The 18,831-nt window shown below is 49.9% G+C and overlaps 2 protein-coding genes across 2 annotated transcripts in view; both read left to right on the forward strand.

Annotated features, from left to right (window-relative positions):
- The window catches only part of LOC117888488 (adhesion G protein-coupled receptor E3-like), a 255,697-nt gene that overhangs the window by 53,702 nt on the left and 183,164 nt on the right, over positions 1–18,831 (forward strand). The window lies entirely within an intron of this gene.
- LOC117888508 (mast cell-expressed membrane protein 1-like) lies at positions 1,420–7,961 on the forward strand. Its single transcript, XM_034791976.1, has 6 exons — positions 1,420–1,559; positions 2,361–2,465; positions 3,887–4,021; positions 5,250–5,312; positions 6,287–6,358; positions 7,316–7,961. Exons 1-6 carry the CDS (start codon positions 1,463–1,465, stop codon positions 7,342–7,344), a joined length of 501 nt encoding a protein of 166 aa, XP_034647867.1. The 5' UTR covers positions 1,420–1,462; the 3' UTR covers positions 7,345–7,961.

The raw sequence follows: 18,831 nt of genomic DNA on the forward strand, positions 1-18,831 counted from the left end.
GGCTCCTGCCACCAGAGCTAAAGGAGAATCCTTGTTAACAGTATGGAGCATATGACCCATAGTCACCAGCTCTGCTTCCCTCCAGCAGAGGGCAGTGGTGACATAAACCTGGCAGCTCATTCCAATGCACTACTGCTGGATGAATCTGCTTCCCAAGTCACGAATGAGGAATAGATCCCAGGAGTCCTATGTCCTACCCACTGGGCAACTCCACCAGCCCATGCCACAAGGTGGCCTGCTCCTTCCAGAGGCAGGACTGTCCTGGCACCAAGACTAGCAGACACACTGAGACCATGGAGAGCGAATTACAGGGTGTGTGAGGCACAAGGCTGGGACCGAAGGATTCCATCTGGATCGGGACTGCCCCCGAAGCGCAGTCATGTCTGGGTTTGCTGTTCTGCTGTGTCGCAGTCATAAGGCTGTCACCCAACGGGGAGGCAGTGTGGCCTAGAGCTTAGAGCACGGGGCTGGGACTCGAAGAACTGGGTTCCAGTTCTGGTTCTGCCAATAGGAAAGTCACGTATCCTTCTGTGCCTCAGTTTCCCCATCTGTAAAATGGGGACAATGATACCGACCGCCTTTGTGAAGTGCTTTGAGATCTGATGGAAAGCACTGTATGGGTGCTAGGGACTAGCTTTGCTTGCACCCAGGTTTCGTTGACTGCAGTGGAGTCACTCCCGATTGACACCGGTGTGAGTGAGGAGGGAAGCAGGCCTGAGTCCTTGTCCCAGGGTGCTCACGAGCCAAGGAAGTGCTCGGAGGAGAGGGCAGGACCTGGGGATGAGGTTCCAGGGATAGGGCAGGTGCTGTCTCCTTGGTCTACGTTCATGCATCACCCTTCACAATGGGGTCCTGATCCATTGGCACCTAGGCACTCCAATAATACACCTAATCAATAATGCAAAGCGCCTAATACAATGGGGTCCTAGTCCATGACCTGGACTCCGGCACTGCCGTGATACACCTAATAAATGATCGAGACCACACTGGGCCAGTTTGCCATGGAGATACAGATTCTGATCCGAACAGCCCCGGAGGATCTGATTTCCCTTCTCACCCCAACTTTTCCCCCAGCTGATGTCTTGAAATTCCCACCCTTTGCTTGGGTCATTTCTCTGCCTGGGCTGGAGAGAACCTCCCTTCCCGCACCCACGCGTCTGCAGCGGTTTTCTCTCCTGCCCTGTTGCTTCACAGCTAGAGGCAGCGCTGGTCTGAACAGCAGCCCCCAGGCACTTGGTCTCCCAGGATCAGCGTAGTCAGGAGAAGCTGTGGTAGTTCTTTGCTCTTGGGCCCAGCAGTGGCTTCTCAGAAATACAGCTCCATTGGTTCCCATCTGGCTCTGATGCCATCTCGGGTTACACAACAGGGCCCGTTGTTGAAATCAGATGCTCTGTTGCGTGATCAGGATCAGAATTGGGGAGACAGCTCACGGAATGGTTGAACGTAGTCGCAGGACGGAGCCATGGAAATGAACGACATATATGTGAACCACGTGGTTGTGGAGAGGTCGCCAGGCAGGAGGATGAAAAGAACCAGTCCCAAGCCAGCAGGGCATGGAGGTAAAAGCCAACACCAGTCGCCAGCTCAGACCCACGCGGCATCCAAGCAGCGGGTTCCAATAGCGCGGAGCCTGTCCTGAGAGCCCCCCATCCTCAGTAACAGCCCTGTGGCCACTACAGCGCACGTGGAAGAGGAGCCAGCTGTCCTCAGACCACCAGCAAGCTGTCCACAGGTCACAGCATGGGAACCTCTGGCTTAGGCAGCTCCGTAGAGCAGAACTGCAGCCAAATTGGGATCACTAGAAAGATTTGGGCTGGCTGATTAGAGCCAAGATTTAATTTCAACCCCAGAGGGGGCTGATCATAGCGCAGTCGGGGAAGGCCGTACTATAGTACCCAGCCCCACAGCTGAGCAGTTTGGAGCCAGTGTTAGCAGGGAAGTACAGAGGCCACAGAGGGCAGCGGTTTCTGCCAGTGGAGGGCAGCCGTGGCACAGAGACACCAGTCAGCTCGTGACTAGATCAAATCAGGATTTTTTTTCCCCCACAATGTAGAAAAATTTCAGCAAAAACAGTGATTTCTATTCATCACATTTGTTTCTAATATTTTGGGGTTCTTCAGCAAATAAATATTTCCAATGAACCTAAAAGCATTTGGGGGTTTTTCCACAAGGTTTTCGACGACAATTGATTTTTTTTAAATGTCCGTTTTGTAATAGACCAAATAAAATCACACCCACATGCTTAGATGGAAAAATGTTCAATTTTCAACGTTGCTAATCGCAGCTCTTAAAGTAGCCAAAGGCTGAGTTTGTTCCAGTTTGAAATCATCTTTTTTTTTAAAACCCTGCCGGTTTTGCAGCAGCGGAGTTTTCTGATGATGAAATGCCTGATTACGAAAATATATCCGTGATGACGGACAAGAAGAATCCCCAATCTCCAGCAGAAATGCCTCCCTCATACCCAGGTAAGTCAGAACAGCATGGCACTGGCACCAGTGGTGGTTGCTACATCCCACCCCAGAAGTGGCTGCATTCTAATGCTAGGTGAAGGGTCTCAAAAATGCTTTTTACTGCTTACGTAGAAAGGGATCAGTTGTCCCATGCTGAAAGGCAGCCACTTCTGGGGTGGGATGTAGCAACTTTTTAACTGCTACACAGCGGTGCCGCATGAAGAGCACTCACACGGTGCTGAAATGCAGCCACTTCTGGGGTGGGATGTAGCAAATGTTTAACAGCNCTCACACGGTGCTGAAATGCAGCCACTTCTGGGGTGGGATGTAGCAAATGTTTAACAGCTTCACAGCAGTGCTGCACGGAGATCACTCACACAGCGTTGAAACGAGCCACTTCTGAGGTGGGGGCCAGACAGCTGTTTAACAACAGTTCAGGACAGGAAGTGAAGAGGAATCCTGTATCCAGGTGGAAGGATGACAGAATGGAATTACGCCAATGGAAATATGGCTTGGACGCTGGGGTAAGGGGGAGTAAGCAGTAAAATGGGATGCCTGTCCACGGGGGTTGGGAGGAGGAAAAGACACCTTAGCCAAGCAACAACTCCCCTGCCTTCTCCAACCCACAGGGCTTCACTGTACCAGTGGGAGAGGCTGTGCAAGGGTCTTGCTGGGGAGACGTCTACCTGGAAATTTGTGAGGGGCCCGTCCCTGGGCTCGGAGACAGCTGCTGTCAGTTACACCAGCCCAGCTAGGTGCAGGCATTGCCAACACTGGGGCAAACACAGCGTCCTTCCGAAACCGCTGGGAGAGATGCTGGAATAAAACCCGTTCCCAGCTCTCGGGGATTAACACCCCCTCCTAGAAGCGCCAGCCTCTTCATGGTGGTGGGGGCTGAGGTGGGCCTTAGCTGCTCCTCGCCACAGGGCCCCACACCCTGCAGGCCCCGCCCCCTGGCCAGGCTGGAAGCCAGAGCGAGGCCATGGTAAAAGCTACCCAGGGAGCCGGGGCCATGTGGGGAGCCCCAGACCCTCCACCTGCCCTGGGCGATGCACCCCAGGGGGCAGAGACATGGGCTAGGGGCTGCTCTCAGACAGCCCCCCCCCGGGCAGGTGGAGGGTCTGCGGTTCCCCCCAGCATCCCAGGCTCCGTGGGCGGCTCTTATCATGGCCTGGATCCGGCTTCCAGCCTGGCCAGGGGGCAAGGCCTTGGGGAGAAGAAAAGGAGCAGGGGGTGGGGCCACAGTTCCAGCACCGGTGGCCTCCTCACACTTCTACACAGGTCCCAGCGCTCCTGCGGGGGCCCCCAAATTGGCCGGGCCCCTGGCCAGAGGCCCTATGCCCCAAGCATTAATCCCCCACTGTGTTCCACACATGTATTAGCACATAGGGAACATACCCAGAACCTGCTCAAATGTAACAACAGCTGTTTTCCAGCCCCTACAGCTCCATCCACCCTCCAGCCTGCCAAAGGGAGAACCCGGGAGCAGAAACACATGCTGATGCTGTACCTCCTGGTGGCCATTTGCTTTCTCATGTGGATCGTTCTCCTCTCGCTCACAGTCGTGAACGGTGAGTCTGCCCCCAGCCAGCCCTGGGCACCAAGCGGATGGGGGATCACTTGTGAAAGGTTCAGAGAAGACACCAGGTCCTAGGAGCATTCAAGGTCTAGAACATTGGAGGTTTCTAAGAAGAGGTTGGACAAACACCTGTAGGGATGCTAGGTGTACGTGCTCCTGTGAATCAGAGAGTGAAATCTGTGAATCAGAGAGTAAAAATCAGGGGAAAGCACGAGACCCCCTTGGGACAAGATTCTGGAGCTACAGAGATGAGGTGCAGGTGGCAGTTTTAACACAGATGGTTAGAGTGGGAGGAAAACCCTCATTCCAGGCAGGGAAAGACCCTTCCACCCCTATACAGCCCAAAGACCCCTCTCTGCTGAGGGCCTGAAATATGGGAGTCTGTCCATTGACATCATTGGGATCTGGATTAGGCCCCAAGTCTGCCTGCATGTGATCCCAGCAGTTCAACAGAATGTGAGATCCTTCTGAGATAGAAACATACAGACTTGTTTTCTGTTTTGGAATAGATGAGTACATGCAGTGTGATGGCTAAATATATGTGCTAATACCGATGGAGGGTTGTGTATGTACGTCGATGGATGGATAGAGAGAAGGATGAGTATTTATGCCGATGAGTGAATGGATAGAGGAGTATGTATACCAATGGGTGGAGGATGGATGGATGGATGCATATGAACGCCGATGGATGGATGTGTATGGATGCTGATGGATGGATGTGAATGTATGTTGATGGATGGATAGATGGAAGGCTGAGTATGTATACTGATGGGTGAATGGATAGAGAAGCATATAAGCTGATGGATGGAAAGATCATAGAATCATAAAAGATTAGGGTTGGAAGAGACCTCAGGAGGTCATCTAGTCTAACCCCCTGCTCAAAGCAGGACCAATCCCAACTAAATCATCCCAGCCAAGGATGTGTATGCATATGGAAGGACGGAGATTGGATGGATGTGTATGTATGCTGAAGAATGGAGGATGTGTTGATGGACGTGTCTATACGCCGATGGATGGAAGTGTATGTATACCACTGAATGGATGGATGAATAGATGATGGATGCCGATGTGTAGGTATGCACAGAGAGATCCTTCCTACCAGACAGTCATCAACTCTGCTCACCCCTCTGTGGCAAATGTCCAGACTGATCGAGTTAAGGGAATTGTAACGCTGCAATGAAAACGACGCCTGTTTAACATTCTGTTGTTGTTTCTTTAAGACCAGAAGGTGACTGGGGAATTAAAGAGGATAAACACGTCCCTTTCCCACAGGATAAACCAAGGTACGTTTGGTTCTTGTCTTGACAGCAGAACCAGTATTTCTAGGTCAACAGACAGCACAAGAGGCTGGAGCATCATCCATCACACACAGCCTGTAAGGAGCCGTCATGGAGTCCAGGGTCATGGGCATTGCCAATAGAGCATCTGATGGAGCGGGCCCGGGGCACAGCTAATGGGCATTCTCCGTAACCCCCTGTGGGGGAGGGGGGTTCTGTGAGCACGAGGCCAGGAGAGTTATGCCCAGGTAGCCCCAGCATGTGGTGTAATGGGTAGGGCCGGGGGAAAATTTTCCATCAACACTTTTTTCTGACAGAAAATTGGGCTTTGGACTAAAGTCATTTTTGCAGAATGTATATGCCTCCTGCAAAGATTTTTGATTTTTCATTAAAAAAAACACAAAAAATGGGTTTTTTTGGCCAAAACTGAATTTGTTGTACATTATGGGGTAGTTTTTAGCTGCAACATTTCAGCTGCTGAACACCAAAAAGTTGACCATTTTCTGAAAAAATGTGAAAATTTTGGCAGATATGATGTTCCCCTGTCGTCATTTTAGTTGAAATTTTTCCATGGAATGCCCTCCGCCCCATTCTGTGGCCAGCTTTCATAGCTGGGGACCTGGGGGGCTAGGAATCCTTGCGATCTGAATTACGGTAGCGCCTAAAAGCCCCAGCCATGACCATGACCTTGTTGTGCTGGGCGCTGTACATTATTAGGTGTAATACGGTAGTGACTCAGACCCCGGTGTTGCTGGTTGCTGTACATTATGTATCAGGTGTATTAGAGTAGCGTCTGCAGGGTCCCACTCATGACCCGGGACTCTGCTGTGCTAGGCGCTGTACAAACTGAATACCAAAGAGGGTCCCTGACCCAAAGAGCTGACACTCTCAGTAGATGGAAGTGATTGGAGTGGGGGGGGGACGTCATACAGAAATCTCCTTGCTGTGCTGAGATCAGACGCCTCTTCCTTTGTCTTCAGTGTCTAAGGAGGTGAAAGAAGCCCAGGGTCAGCTAGGAAAGGCATTGGCAAAACAGAAGGCAGCGGAGACAGGTAAGAACAGCTACGGAGGGGTTTCCTGGCTCTCGCCCCTCCTGGCCATTGGGCTGCACCTTGGTAGGGGGATCGAGTCGGGGCAGGTGGGTGCTACTAGGATTGGGGTCAAGGAGGGTCTCTAGGACCAGGAGTCTTACTCCCTATCCCATCACCCTACAGCTGCAGAGCCTGCCCCATCTTAGCGCATCCTCCCCGTGCAAACGGCCTCTTAGGCGCCATTTCCCAGCCACCCGGACTGGGCGAGAGTCCGCTCCCTGGCAGGAGGCTGAGGGTGGGAGCAGAGCACAGGCAGGGCTAGCAGAGGGTGGTGTAGCCCGGGCAGCCAGCAGGGGATGGGGGGAAGGATGTTTCCAGGGGCTCCTAAGGGCTCCACAAACCTGATGCTGGGCTTGGGCAGACGGCAACAATACCAGAGTTTATTTCAGCCCCAAAAGACTAATCCTTAGCAAGCAGGGAAACTGAGGCGCGGGGCAATTGACGTGACCCTCCCGGGATCAATGGCAGAGGTGGGAATAGGCCCCGGTCGTCCTGCCCCACAGCTCCTTCTCCCATCACTGCCCGGCTGTGCAGGAACATAGCACAATAGTCCTCTGTGAGGAATGGGTGAGATTCTCCATGCTCAGCATTGCTAGCCAAGGTAACTCCACTTCTCACAGATCCAGACCTCGGTACATGGGTGGGTTCCTTCATCTGCCCCCGTCCCTGCTCACCAGCTGCTCAGAGCCCCCGTCATGGGCCAGGCCCCTCTTGTGGATGGGTTCGCTGTGGTGGGCCCTTCCCAATCCCCCACACGGAGGGATCTGGGCCGGTCCAAAGGACGGAGGCAGTAAGTGGCGAGAGGAGGGACGATAAGAGGGCTCAGGCAGAGGTGAGCTTGGCTGCCGGGAGGGGATGGGGAACTGGCTCCCAATCACTGGGTGTGGCTGAGCTGGGATGTTTTTGTCTCGTTTCCAGCCTCCACGACCAAGGCTCCAAGTTCCTGAGGAGCTCTAAGGGGGAGCAGCCTGCCTGAGCACTGGACTGGGGACCGTGCACTGTGGGTCCCTCTTCTCCACATCCCACTCAGCCCTTGGTTTCTCTGCCAGATGGCGTTTGTATGGCTTGCGGGGAGCTAAGCCGAGACCCTCCCGTGCATTCCCACCGAGCAGCCACCGAACCTTTTGCCACAACAAACCCGCATTAGCTTTGAAGTGCTCACCTGCCGTAGAATCGAAAGGCTCCAGTCCTCTCTCTTGGCATCACTGTCCGATAGAGACACAAAGGGCCACCCACGTTCCGATCTGAGGTGTGAATCTAGCGTGGTTTCACTCTGGATCTACCCTGGGCTGGTTGAGCTGGTGCGCAGCTATCACCAGCCTGCATGTGGAACAAACCGACGCTCTCAGACAGGTTGGACAGATGGAGCGAGTAGAATTGGCCCTCTGTATTTTTTTCTAACACCCGGGGGTGGGATTTTCAAGTGCCTACAGGTAACATTTTCAAAAGCACTTAAGTGACTTAAGAGTAGAGCCGTGTGAATAACGGGTTTCTCAGTTCGCTGGCAATCCCCAAAAAACAGGGGGAAATAGTTTCAGGTTGAACCCAGAACGAAATTTTCCAAATTTGCAGGTAAAGCAAAAAGTTTTTATAAAGTTGTGTTGGGCTCAGTTGGAAAGTACTCTTTTTTTTATTTTTCAGTGACTTGAAAAGTAAAAAAAAAACCTTATTTCATTTGATTCGTTTTTATTTCAAGCATTTTTGAATGTTTTTGATTTTTTTCAAATTAAATTAGAGAGACTTTCAAGGCAAAAACTAGTTTGGAACCAAAAAGTCAAATTCTTTCCATTTCTTTTGGAGGCTTTTTTCCCAACTGAAACAATTCAGAGAAATCGACACGAATTTGAGGAATGTTTCTGTGGTGCCAAATCCACATTTTTCTCTGAAAAATGATTTTGGATGAAAAATTTCCTCCAGCTCTTCTTAGGAGCCCAAGTCTCTGAAAATCAGCAAGTCCCCCTGACTTTCAAAGAGGCTTGGACTCCTAGGGGCCAGATTCACAGAGGCTCCTAACTCCCAGTTATTCCAGTTAGAGTGAATTAATGAAGGCTCGGCACACCACTTCTGAAAGGTTGCCGATCCCTGCTCTAATGCCACGCTGGGGCATTGGGATCAGCACTGACCGCATGGGGAGAGCGCCCCCTACTGAGCCCCCCACCCTGCTCCCTGCAGCACAGCGCCCCATGTCCACACCACCTTCCCTGCAGCACAGCACTGAGTTCACGCCACCTTCTACAGCATCCAGGGAGCTGTGATTTGTCTGGGGAGGTCACCCCACTACTGCTAGGGTTACCATATTTGTACATTGAAAAAGGAGGACACTCCACGGCACCCCCCCAACTCCGCCCCTTCCCCACCCCCATTCCAACCCCTTCCCCAAAGTGCCCGTCCCAACGCTGCCCTATTGGCCCCCTTCCCCAAATCCTGGCCCCGCCTCCTCCCAAGCTCTCCACATTCCCCCTTCTCCCCGCTCCCTCCCAGCCACCCGAAACAGCCACTTCCTCCCCGGGCTCCAACTTTCCCAGCTCCCGACGCTCTCCAGCCCGTGCACCCCAGGCCAGGTGCAGCAGCAGCCGGAGCCGGGGGGCTGGGAAGTTGCTTCGGGCCCCAGGCCTGCCCCCAAGCTGGGCATCCCAACCCCAGCGTGCTCCCACCTGCGAGGCTGCATCCCAGCCGCGGCTCCCTCTCTGGTTGGGCTGGAGCAGAGAAGTGCTGCGGGCGTGGCCCGGGTCTTGCCCTCGGGCTCATGGGAGCCTCCAGCCCGCTCCCAGCCAGACCCAGCGAGGCTGCGACAGCTCAGGCCGGGCGGCTGCGGGAGGTGCTGCAGTGCCGACCCTTCCCGGGTGGGGGAGCTCGGGCTCCCGGAAGCCGCAGCTGCGTGCTGAGAAACTTTCCCCTGTGCCGGGACCCGCTCCTGGGCAGCGGCTCCGCGGGCGGGGAGGCAGCCCCAGCTGCACGGACCGCTGGCGGGGGGGGAGCTCCTTGCATGGCCGGGGCGGAGGGGGGAGACTGAGGCTCTGCCAGAGTTGCGGGGGAAGCTCGGAGGACGGAGAAGCGGACATGGGTCCCCCGCACCCACAGCTGCCTACAGAGACGCCACCGCTCCTAGCGGTGGGGCGCAGGGTTGCAGCAGCACTGGGGGGTGGGGGGGTTGCAATCCGCAGGCTGCAGCGAGCTGACACCCCAAGAGGAGAGAGGGGCAGTGGGTAGGGTTATCATACCTTTGGTCCCGAGTGTGTGAAAGGGGGAAGGGCTGCAGACTGGCATTGCAGGAGGCTGGATGGGGGTGGCATTGTGGGAAGGAATGGGGGTGGCATTGTGGGGGAAAATGGGGGGCATTGTGGTGGGGGGGTGAAGGTCACAGGAGCGACTCTTCCAGGTGTTGGAGGACAGCGAGGGTGGGTGGGAGTCAGGAATGTGTGGGTGTTTCTCCTTCCTCCACCAGCCTGGCTGGGAATTGGGACCCACCTGGTTTGTTCTGGCTGTGGGGTTAGCTGGCAGCCGGGGTAGCAGCTGGAAATGAGTCCCCCTGAGGCCCTGGGATGTCAGGAGATTAACCCAGCTCAGAGTGGGGCCCTGCCACTATTTCACAGCAGGTCAGGGGTGGGGGGCTCCTGGGAATCCTGGCCTCCGAGAACAGGCCAGGAGCTGGGGGATGCTGGCTGTCTCCAAGGGAAATCCCCATATGGGGGGTGGGAGTGGGGAGGAGGCCAGGGAGGCAGAGAGACGGCTGCCCCAGCATGGTGCCCAGGAGTCCTGGGGGGGCACACACCCAGGAGACTCACAACATGGGAGGTGCCCAGGGCGGGGTCACACCTTGAGGGAGCCTGGAGGGGGTCACACACCTGGGGAGGCCCCTCCAGCCACAATGACCTGCCCCAGCCCCCACCCCACTCGGACACTGCACTTCACTGTCCACCTAGCCCCCTGTTGCCTCCACCTAACCCAGTACCTCCATACCCCACTGCCCCCATCCCCATCCCCACCCTCTGCCTTCACACCCCGGTGCCCTACCTGGGATTTCTGCCCAACCTGGTTTCCCCCAGCATCTCGATCCCGCGCTTCTCCTACTGGGCAGACATGGCGCTGCAGTGCCACGAGAGGGGGATGATGCCATGGACAGCAGGTACCACCTGGGGTGAGGGGAATACAGCAAGGTACTGTCTGGTCCTGCTGAGAATCTCCCCTGGTTCCCACCCCATTGTTATACACCCCTCCCAGCACCGGTGCCCCCGGCCGACGTGTGGTCCCCTCCAAAGGGGTCACCTGCTTAGGGTGGCTGCAAGAGAGAGAGCAGGCCAGTGGTTCACGAGCTGGGTGGGGACTCAGGATACCTGGGTTCTAGTCCAGTCTCTGCCACTGACTCCCTGGATGACCTTAGGCAAGTCACTGCCTTGCTCTGTGCCTCAGTTTCCCCTCTGTACAATGAGGATAACAATCCTGCCTCCATCTGTCTTGGCTGTGTAGGGCCTGGCAAAATGGGGCTCTGATCCTGGTCGGGGTCTGCAGGGCCCTGACACAATGGGGCCCTGAATGATCTGCTGCCAACACCAGGGCCCTGGGGCAGAGCAGAAGCCAGAACCAGGTTCTCTGCACTGGGTGTTCCCTTGGTAATGCTCCCCCAGGGGGAGGTGCCCTAGGGCCAGCAGATCTGCCCCCTGAGGATGATCTCTAGCAGGGAGAGCCTGGGCAGACCCCCAGGGCCAGGGGCGGGTCTGGGGGGAAGGGAGTCTGGGCTGGCAGGGACAGATTAGAAAGGGGGGTTGGTGGGCTCTGGGGCTGGCATCTTGAGGGAGACTCCATGGGACAAAGAGCAGCATGACTAGCACTCCCTGCTGGCTGAGCTCAGCACACACAGGCTAAATGAGGTCACAGATTGTAAAGGCCATGCAGAAGCCTGGGGCCCAAATGCCAACCATGGCTCCCCAGCCAGGAGCGGGTTTCCTTGGCACCTGGGTACCCCAGGGGGTTAGAGCCTAAAGAGCAGGAGGGAAAGATGCAGAAAGAGGAGAGCTGTGCATGGGGCCATGGAGCGAGGGGGATGGGACACAGAGATGTTTAAACCAGATGAACCATCCACTCGGAGAGCAGTCATTTTCTGGGGCAAAATCCTCTTTCATTTCATAAATCTGGTGCAGTTTTTTACTCCTGGCGGGTTGCTCAGGCTGGGAAAGGGGGCTTCCATCGGCCGAAGCCCCCTTTCCCACCCGAAAGAGATTAAACAAGGTGCAGAAAATGTCTTGGTTAGTTGCAGTAAGGCAGCACTAGGTGTTGCTTTCTTGTGAGCGGTGTGAGCAGCACGGCTATTATGAATTTCTATTGACAGGGGTTATACTTTGTCCAGGAATCCATCTTGGAATCACATTCTGTTTCATAGTTTGAAATTTTAGCTTGTACTTTTTTTACGAGTGCTCGTAAATGAAAGATAACTGACCTGTTCTAGCTTATATCACTGTAAAAACATCACCAGATAAAAATGGCACTGATCAAGAAATGATTTTTGTTTAATTAGGGAAATAATTAAACTGAAGTAAAGGCTGCTGCTGGTGACAAGAGTCACTACTTTCCAAGAGAGTTTCTGAAGGTCTTGCATTGGGCACTTTTTATGTAACAAATTGGCAAGACTTCTGAATGAACCACGGGACAAAAAAATAATCAATTCAAAAACAGTAACTCAGGTTCACTTGAGAGCAATTCAGAGCTGTTTGGTCATTAATATGTATTTTAAATTCTATATAAGAAAAAAAAATATGTATATGTTTTGTCTCAAACCTAATTTAAAACCAGCTCAGAATGGATCTAAAGAAGACCTTGACTGATTCCGTATCTTCATTTTTGCACTTAGCACAAGGCTGGGAAAAAAGAGATCCTTGTGCCATCTCTGTGCCACCCAAACTCACAGGCCTGGCCAGTCCCCACTATACAAAAGAGCACCCTCAGAGGTGCTTCAATTTCTATTCTAGCTGCACTGAGCCATCCAAGAACAGCCGGAGCCTACTCCACTCCACCCCACCCAGACCCCTTATATGGAGGAGCAGGGAAGAGCTGCTAGAATGACTCTGCTGGGCCCAGCTTTTCTAAGTATGAGTTAAAGATAAAACATCATCCTTCGATTTAATGTTCTTGACTGCTGTCTGTGTCCCCACAACTTTGACACTGTTTAGGCATATTCTTTATATTATCATGCAGTACATTATAAAAATAAACGACGACCTGTACAAACATACACTTTTCTATCTTCCTTCCCCCCGTCCCCTCCAACGGGGCTATTGACTATGTGGGAAATTCAAAAAGTATTAACGTTAGCATCATCTTTTAAGTTATTTTCCAAATGCTGTGGAATACATGCTTGTGAAGCACATGCGGCCTGTGAATGATGTAATTGTGCACTCTGCAGCATCTTTCAAAAATGAACACACCGTTGTTTTGTATTTCATACCTGGGAAACTCAGGAATGCTATGTTCTTTATGTTTAAGCAACAATCAACACTGCAGTTCCAAAATTTGTACAAGCCTATAAACCTTGTAACTAGAACAGGACTCATTTGACCAAGAAAGGTGTTGCATATTTCTGAACAGGATCTGTACTAGTGCAACTATTGAATGCTACAGTAATCAACTTGTATTAGCATGCATATTCCAGTTAAACAGGTATGCACCAGTACAGATGTTGCATGTCCTAGGTTGAAATTGGTAGCAAAACGTCTTTCATTTTTCCAGCAAAAGTGTGCTTTTTTAGTGTAGAACTTGCATGTTGAAGTGCTAAACCCAGAGACAGCATGCACCAGTAAGAATCACAGCTTACCAGTTGTGCATGTTCTCACCGAGACCTATAGTGATAACAGGTGAATTTTATATTACAGTAAGCGCTGCAACTGAATAATGCACAAGTTGCACTACCTGTCCTGCATCGTAGGTGATATCTTGTGCATATGTGTGATTAGTCATTAAATGTGCACTAGTGGACGAATTACTAAGGCGGAGTACAAAAGAATAGCATATATGTGTAAGGACAAAAGCAGAAAGGGTAGAAAGGCACAAAATAAGTTATGCATAGCAAGGGACAAATGTAATTGGAATTCTTTTTCCATATGGTTTACTGCAAAGAGTGTCATCACTCTGAATGCTTTAAAGGCAACATAACTTCCAAAATCAAGTGTTGGCTCTACATATGACCATACATATGACACCACACTGTATTAAACACAATAAAAATTAATGTCGTTGATTTGTTTGGCAGGACATGGAAATGAAGTATAAATTTCAATTCATTGTAAAACAATATAAAATCAATATTTCTAATACAGTTCAATAAGGTTTCATCTGGCTTTTTGATCAACCAAATTAAAAAGCAAAGGAAACCAACCAACCAACCACACTCAAGTGTCACTGTGCATTCTCCAAGGCCGTTTCTTCTCTTTCTTTGGTGCTTTTATTTTATATAAATTCAACCAGGAGCAGATTTTCAGATTAAACCGATATTGGAAAGTGGGGCAAACTGAGAGAGGGACCGAACCAAAATTCAAAATGACATAGAGAGAATGAGAAATTCGACACTGGAGCAAATTTAGCCACCTATTGGACTGCTTACATGTCTGGGCCCAGATATTGAAATGTATTAAAGTTCCTAACATCTACTGATTTCAGTGCGAGTTAAGAGCCTAAATAACTTGGAGGATCTTGACCATGTAATTACAGCACATACCTGGTCAGCAGCAGTTTATGTGGTGTGCCACAGTCACATGGATGTCATAATAGTGCTTGCATAATCTTAACTGGCTATCCTGGACAGGACTGACTGAGAGGTCAGCTGCCTATCAGTACGGGAGCTCTTTGGAGGTCGGACTGAAGGAAGTATTAAACATGAATACATTTGTGAGTGAGCAGGAGGTAACCGACAGAGGTAAGGGTCAGCATTGTATTCTCTATATCCATTCTATAATCACAAACACATTTAGAAAGCATAGGCATACAGATAGATTAGCTGTAATGTTCTCCATTTATATGACCAGAATCTCAGCTGCTGTAAACCAGTGTCGCTCTGTTGACTTCCTTGTAGCTGTGTTGATTTACACCAGGTGAGGAGTTGGCCTACAGCCTCTGGACCTGCAAACTTTCCTGAGAATCTGAGTTTCTATTGAATGCTATGGGGGAGATCTTCCATCTTTCTCCCAGTTGTTTTATGTTTATTATAGGTCCTCATTTTGTGTCTTCTGCATCCATGGAGCCAACATCTAGCTGTGGAATCCACCAGAGATGGGGGAAATTAGAACAAAAAATGCAGAAGGACTTCTCCTCTAGCTGTCTAAATGAAGCTCCGCTAATATATTAAATGCAGGATAAGAAAGCATGGGGTCACATTTCTTAGCAATACTAGTGCTCCTAATCCGACATTATCATTACTGCAGCTAGATGGGCAATGTAGGATACTTATGATTCAGTTTGCATCTGGGTGTTAGAAGTGAAGGATGCAATTTGCATAAAGGATGGGCAATCACCTAACCTCAAGCAGTCTTTCCTGGGAAGGGGAAATCTTGTTAGTTCCTCCTTCATGCTTTGGAATGCTGTTACAATGGAGACAGATAAATGTGGCATTTCAGAGTTCTTGTTAAATATTAAGTCTCCTGGAGAATTTCTGCCCACAGCTAAGAGATACATGGGAGATAAAATCCAGATTTTTTTAATATATCAGCTATTTCATAGAGTTTAAGGCCAGAAGGGGCCATTAGATCATCTAGCCTGACTTCCTGTATTTCACAGGCCATTAAAATGTCACCTAGCAACCTTACACTGAACCCAAAAACTTGTCTTGGACTAAAACATTTCAGTCTTTAGGAGACTAAACTGTTGTGTGCCATAGGCAGAGAACAGGAGAGACTGCGGTTCCACCAATGCCTGAGGCCCTTGCAATGGTAGAGAATTGATTAGGTCAGATATACCCAGAGGATCCTAGCAGGTGATCAGTGCCCCATCCTTCCACCAAAGGTCCCTGCCAATCTGAGCGGGGGAAAATTCCTTCCCACCCACAACTCTGGAGATCAGTTGAACCCTGAGCATGTGAGCAGGACATCTAAGGAAACAGATTCTCTGAACCATCTTGGAGCACTGGTCCACCTTACCAGGTGTCCCTTCTCCTGCTATGGTCAATCCCTGATGCTTCAGATGAAGGTTGGAAGGAACCACCTGACCCCACTCACAGCATACACCTAGTCAATTGTATATGGGGGGGAAAGTCCTTTATGACCTCTACAGGCAACCGGATGAACTCTGTTCCATGAGTCTTCTCTGCAAGTATTTAAACGACCATAAAATAAGATTAAAGGCTTTCTTCAAAACAGGGGGCCTAAAGTTAGGCTTCTAAATTCATACCGATGTCTAAAAAAGTGGCCTGATTTTCAAGAGATACTGAGCCCCAAAAAGTTCCCAGCATAGCCAATAGGTACATGTGGGTGCTCAGGATTTTTGAAAATGAGGCCCTGACTAAGCAAAACTCTTAAGCATGTGCTTAACTTTAGGTCTCTTTGTTGGCTTAGACTTAAGCATGTGATTAGGATGCTGACTCAGGGCATAGGTGCCTTAATATGGATTTAGGAGCTTAAGTTTAGGCACCCAGTTTTGAAAATTTTGACCATAAATTATTATTCTGTATGCGATCAAAACTCTTGGATTGATAGTAAAGAGGGAAAGAAAGATTATTTTATGTGGGGATCTACTTGAAAGGAGCAAATTTTCTTCATTATGATTTCCCCGCAAACACATTGGGTAGTTCAGCAAACAAACCTGGTCATCAGGCGCAAGGAAGAGGATTTACATAATTCCCAGGTCTACTTCTCACAGTGTTTGGGCTCCTGCAGAATCTTTACTGGACAGTGAATTAAAGAGGCCGGCATCAATTTCTACTATCAGTGGTAACCAGCCGAATCCTTTTATTTAATTTCAGGTGTTTATAATGAGGTTGTTTCCCTCCTGGCAAATATGGATGACCAAGATAAGGGCAAAATTGCCCTCAGGATTGCTTTTATAGCTGAGACCAACCTGGCTAGCGTTGTGACAGTTCTGCTAGAGAACCTGCAACAGGATGAGGTAGGGCAATTTCATGAAATTACATCTGCTTTCCATGTATCCACACCAAATTCTACCTGACTTCAGGGGGGTATATGGGAATGCATGGGGGTAATTCAGTATAGAACTTGGCCTGGCGCACCATCAGTATAATCAGTATTCACCCTTCTGTCCTCAGGCATAAACTCAGAATGCAAAATGCTGTTATTACAGATCAGGATAATATAATGCTCTATAAAGAGAGCGTTGTCCTTTTACACACAGTGGAGTACATGGGCTGGATATAGTAAAAGTACACTGTAGGACTTGCAGTAAGCTCTTCCAATAATACTTTGCCTTTCTTTAGCATCTTCATCCAAAAATCTTAAAGCACTTACCTAATACTAATGAATTAAGACTCACAGCACCCTTGTGAGAATGGTAAGCATTATCCCCATTTATGTATGATTTGTGTCACAGGGAATTAAGTTACTTGCTCAACACCCCACTTAGCAAGTTAGTAAAAGAATGTGAATAAAACCCAAGTGAACTGACTCCCTGCTCTAAATCCTAGGCTCATTAATTATGCACGTGCGCAGTAGTGCAGAATTCCCCCAGGAGTAATATTCAGACCCCTTTTTCCATTTATTAATACTTGCATCCAACAAGTCCATTTCTCTATTAAGGGCCAACACAGAAGGCATTTTAGTTTCAATTAAAGTACTAGGAGGCCAAGATAAGCCGTTCAGTTCAGAACTGAACTTGGCCTCCTAGTACTTTAATTATTTGAATGACTCAATTAATTATGTTAATTAATTTGATTAATTACTTGAATTGCATAGTGCCTATGTATTCATAAGTTATCAGAGACAATTTTCAATTAAACAAATCCTCCTTCCATTTAAAAATGAAGGGAAGGAGCTTCTCCCCAGTGGAGCTGTCTGGTATGATTGCAGTGTGCAGAAGCATTCCTTTTCAAGCAGAACCACTGGAATGTTTAGCCAGTCAAGAGAACTGATTGGCTTTGAACATTCCAAAGTGCTTTATGACCTTGGCATGCAGGTCACATAGATTTAGAGACTCGCAGGAGACAGAGATGGAAAAGACCTATTGGATCATCCAGTCCATTTCTTTGCTAATGCAGGAGAATTCCCAGCAGTTATTTTTCACTGTTTGGGCCAAACTAATTTTAAAAGCCCCTAATGACTGAGCTTCCACCACTTTCCTAGGAAGACTATGTCCTAGCCTAATAGACCTGTCTCACAGTTGGGGCATGTTTCCTGTTATTAAATTGTAAGTCTTTTTTTAGTTTAATCCCATTACTTCTACTTTTACCTAAATGTATTATACTAAAAAATTCCTCTCCCTCCTTGGTGTTCACACCCTTCAGATAGGTGTATGGTATTATGATGTCTCCCTCATAGTCATCCCTTGGCCACATCTGCCATAGGCAGCTCTTTCAGGCTGTCTTCAGAAACAGAGGTCTGCTCGGGCCCAATTTTTAAGCCCAACCTGAACTGGCCCCAAGCCCACTCACCTCACCCTGAGAGGGTTGAATCATTTTCCATCCTGATCCCAACCCTTCCCCCCAAACCGGATACTGCCACCGCATCCTGCTCATGGGGCCGGCGCAGCGGCAACAATGTGCAGCAATGGCTTCATCCTCTGCCACTGCCCCCTGGGTATGTGCTGCAGAGAGAGAGAGAGATGCTGTGAATCCTTGGCATCCTCACTCCACAGCGCATGCAGCGCAGAAAGGAGGTGGTGGCTGGCAGGAACATGCAGTCACGGCTGTGCCGATCCCATGGGCTAAAAGAGGAGAGCCGACCTGACCCGAGCCCAAGAGGGGTTTTCTCATCCAACCTGACCCTGACGCCTGTAGTCAGGTCCCGTAGGATTTGGGTCAGGTTGCAGGGCTCTATTCAGAAGTCAATTCCGCCACCCCCCTGCATTCTTTTTTTGCTCTCCCATAAATTACTTCCAATTTGTTGATCTCTCTGGGAATGGGGTGCTAGAAAATGCAACAATCCAGATGCAGTCACACCTCAGCTGAACAGAGAGGAACTGGTGTCTTCCTGCTTTGTACCATGATCCCTGTGTGTAAAAGACCCAACCCACATGGCTCTTTGTGGGAGCCATCACACCTTGCATATACGTGTTGACTTTGTTTTTCACTGTCACCCCCAGGGCACTTGTTGCTTCCCACTTTTTTCCCTCCCATTATGTCAGTTACTTCTACCTCCTTTCCAGATGTGCTAGTTGGCAGTTTTCTGAAATGAAGCTTGTTCTCTGCTCAGGTTTTTAATTTCTCTGTGTCCCTCTTTAGTTTTTCTCTGTCCCAGCTGATACCACAACTCCTCCATATTTAGTATCATCTGTGAATTTCTACACTG

Source organism: Trachemys scripta, chromosome 16 (assembly GCF_013100865.1).
Source record: "Trachemys scripta elegans isolate TJP31775 chromosome 16, CAS_Tse_1.0, whole genome shotgun sequence".
NCBI classification, from domain to species: Eukaryota; Metazoa; Chordata; order Testudines; family Emydidae; genus Trachemys; species Trachemys scripta.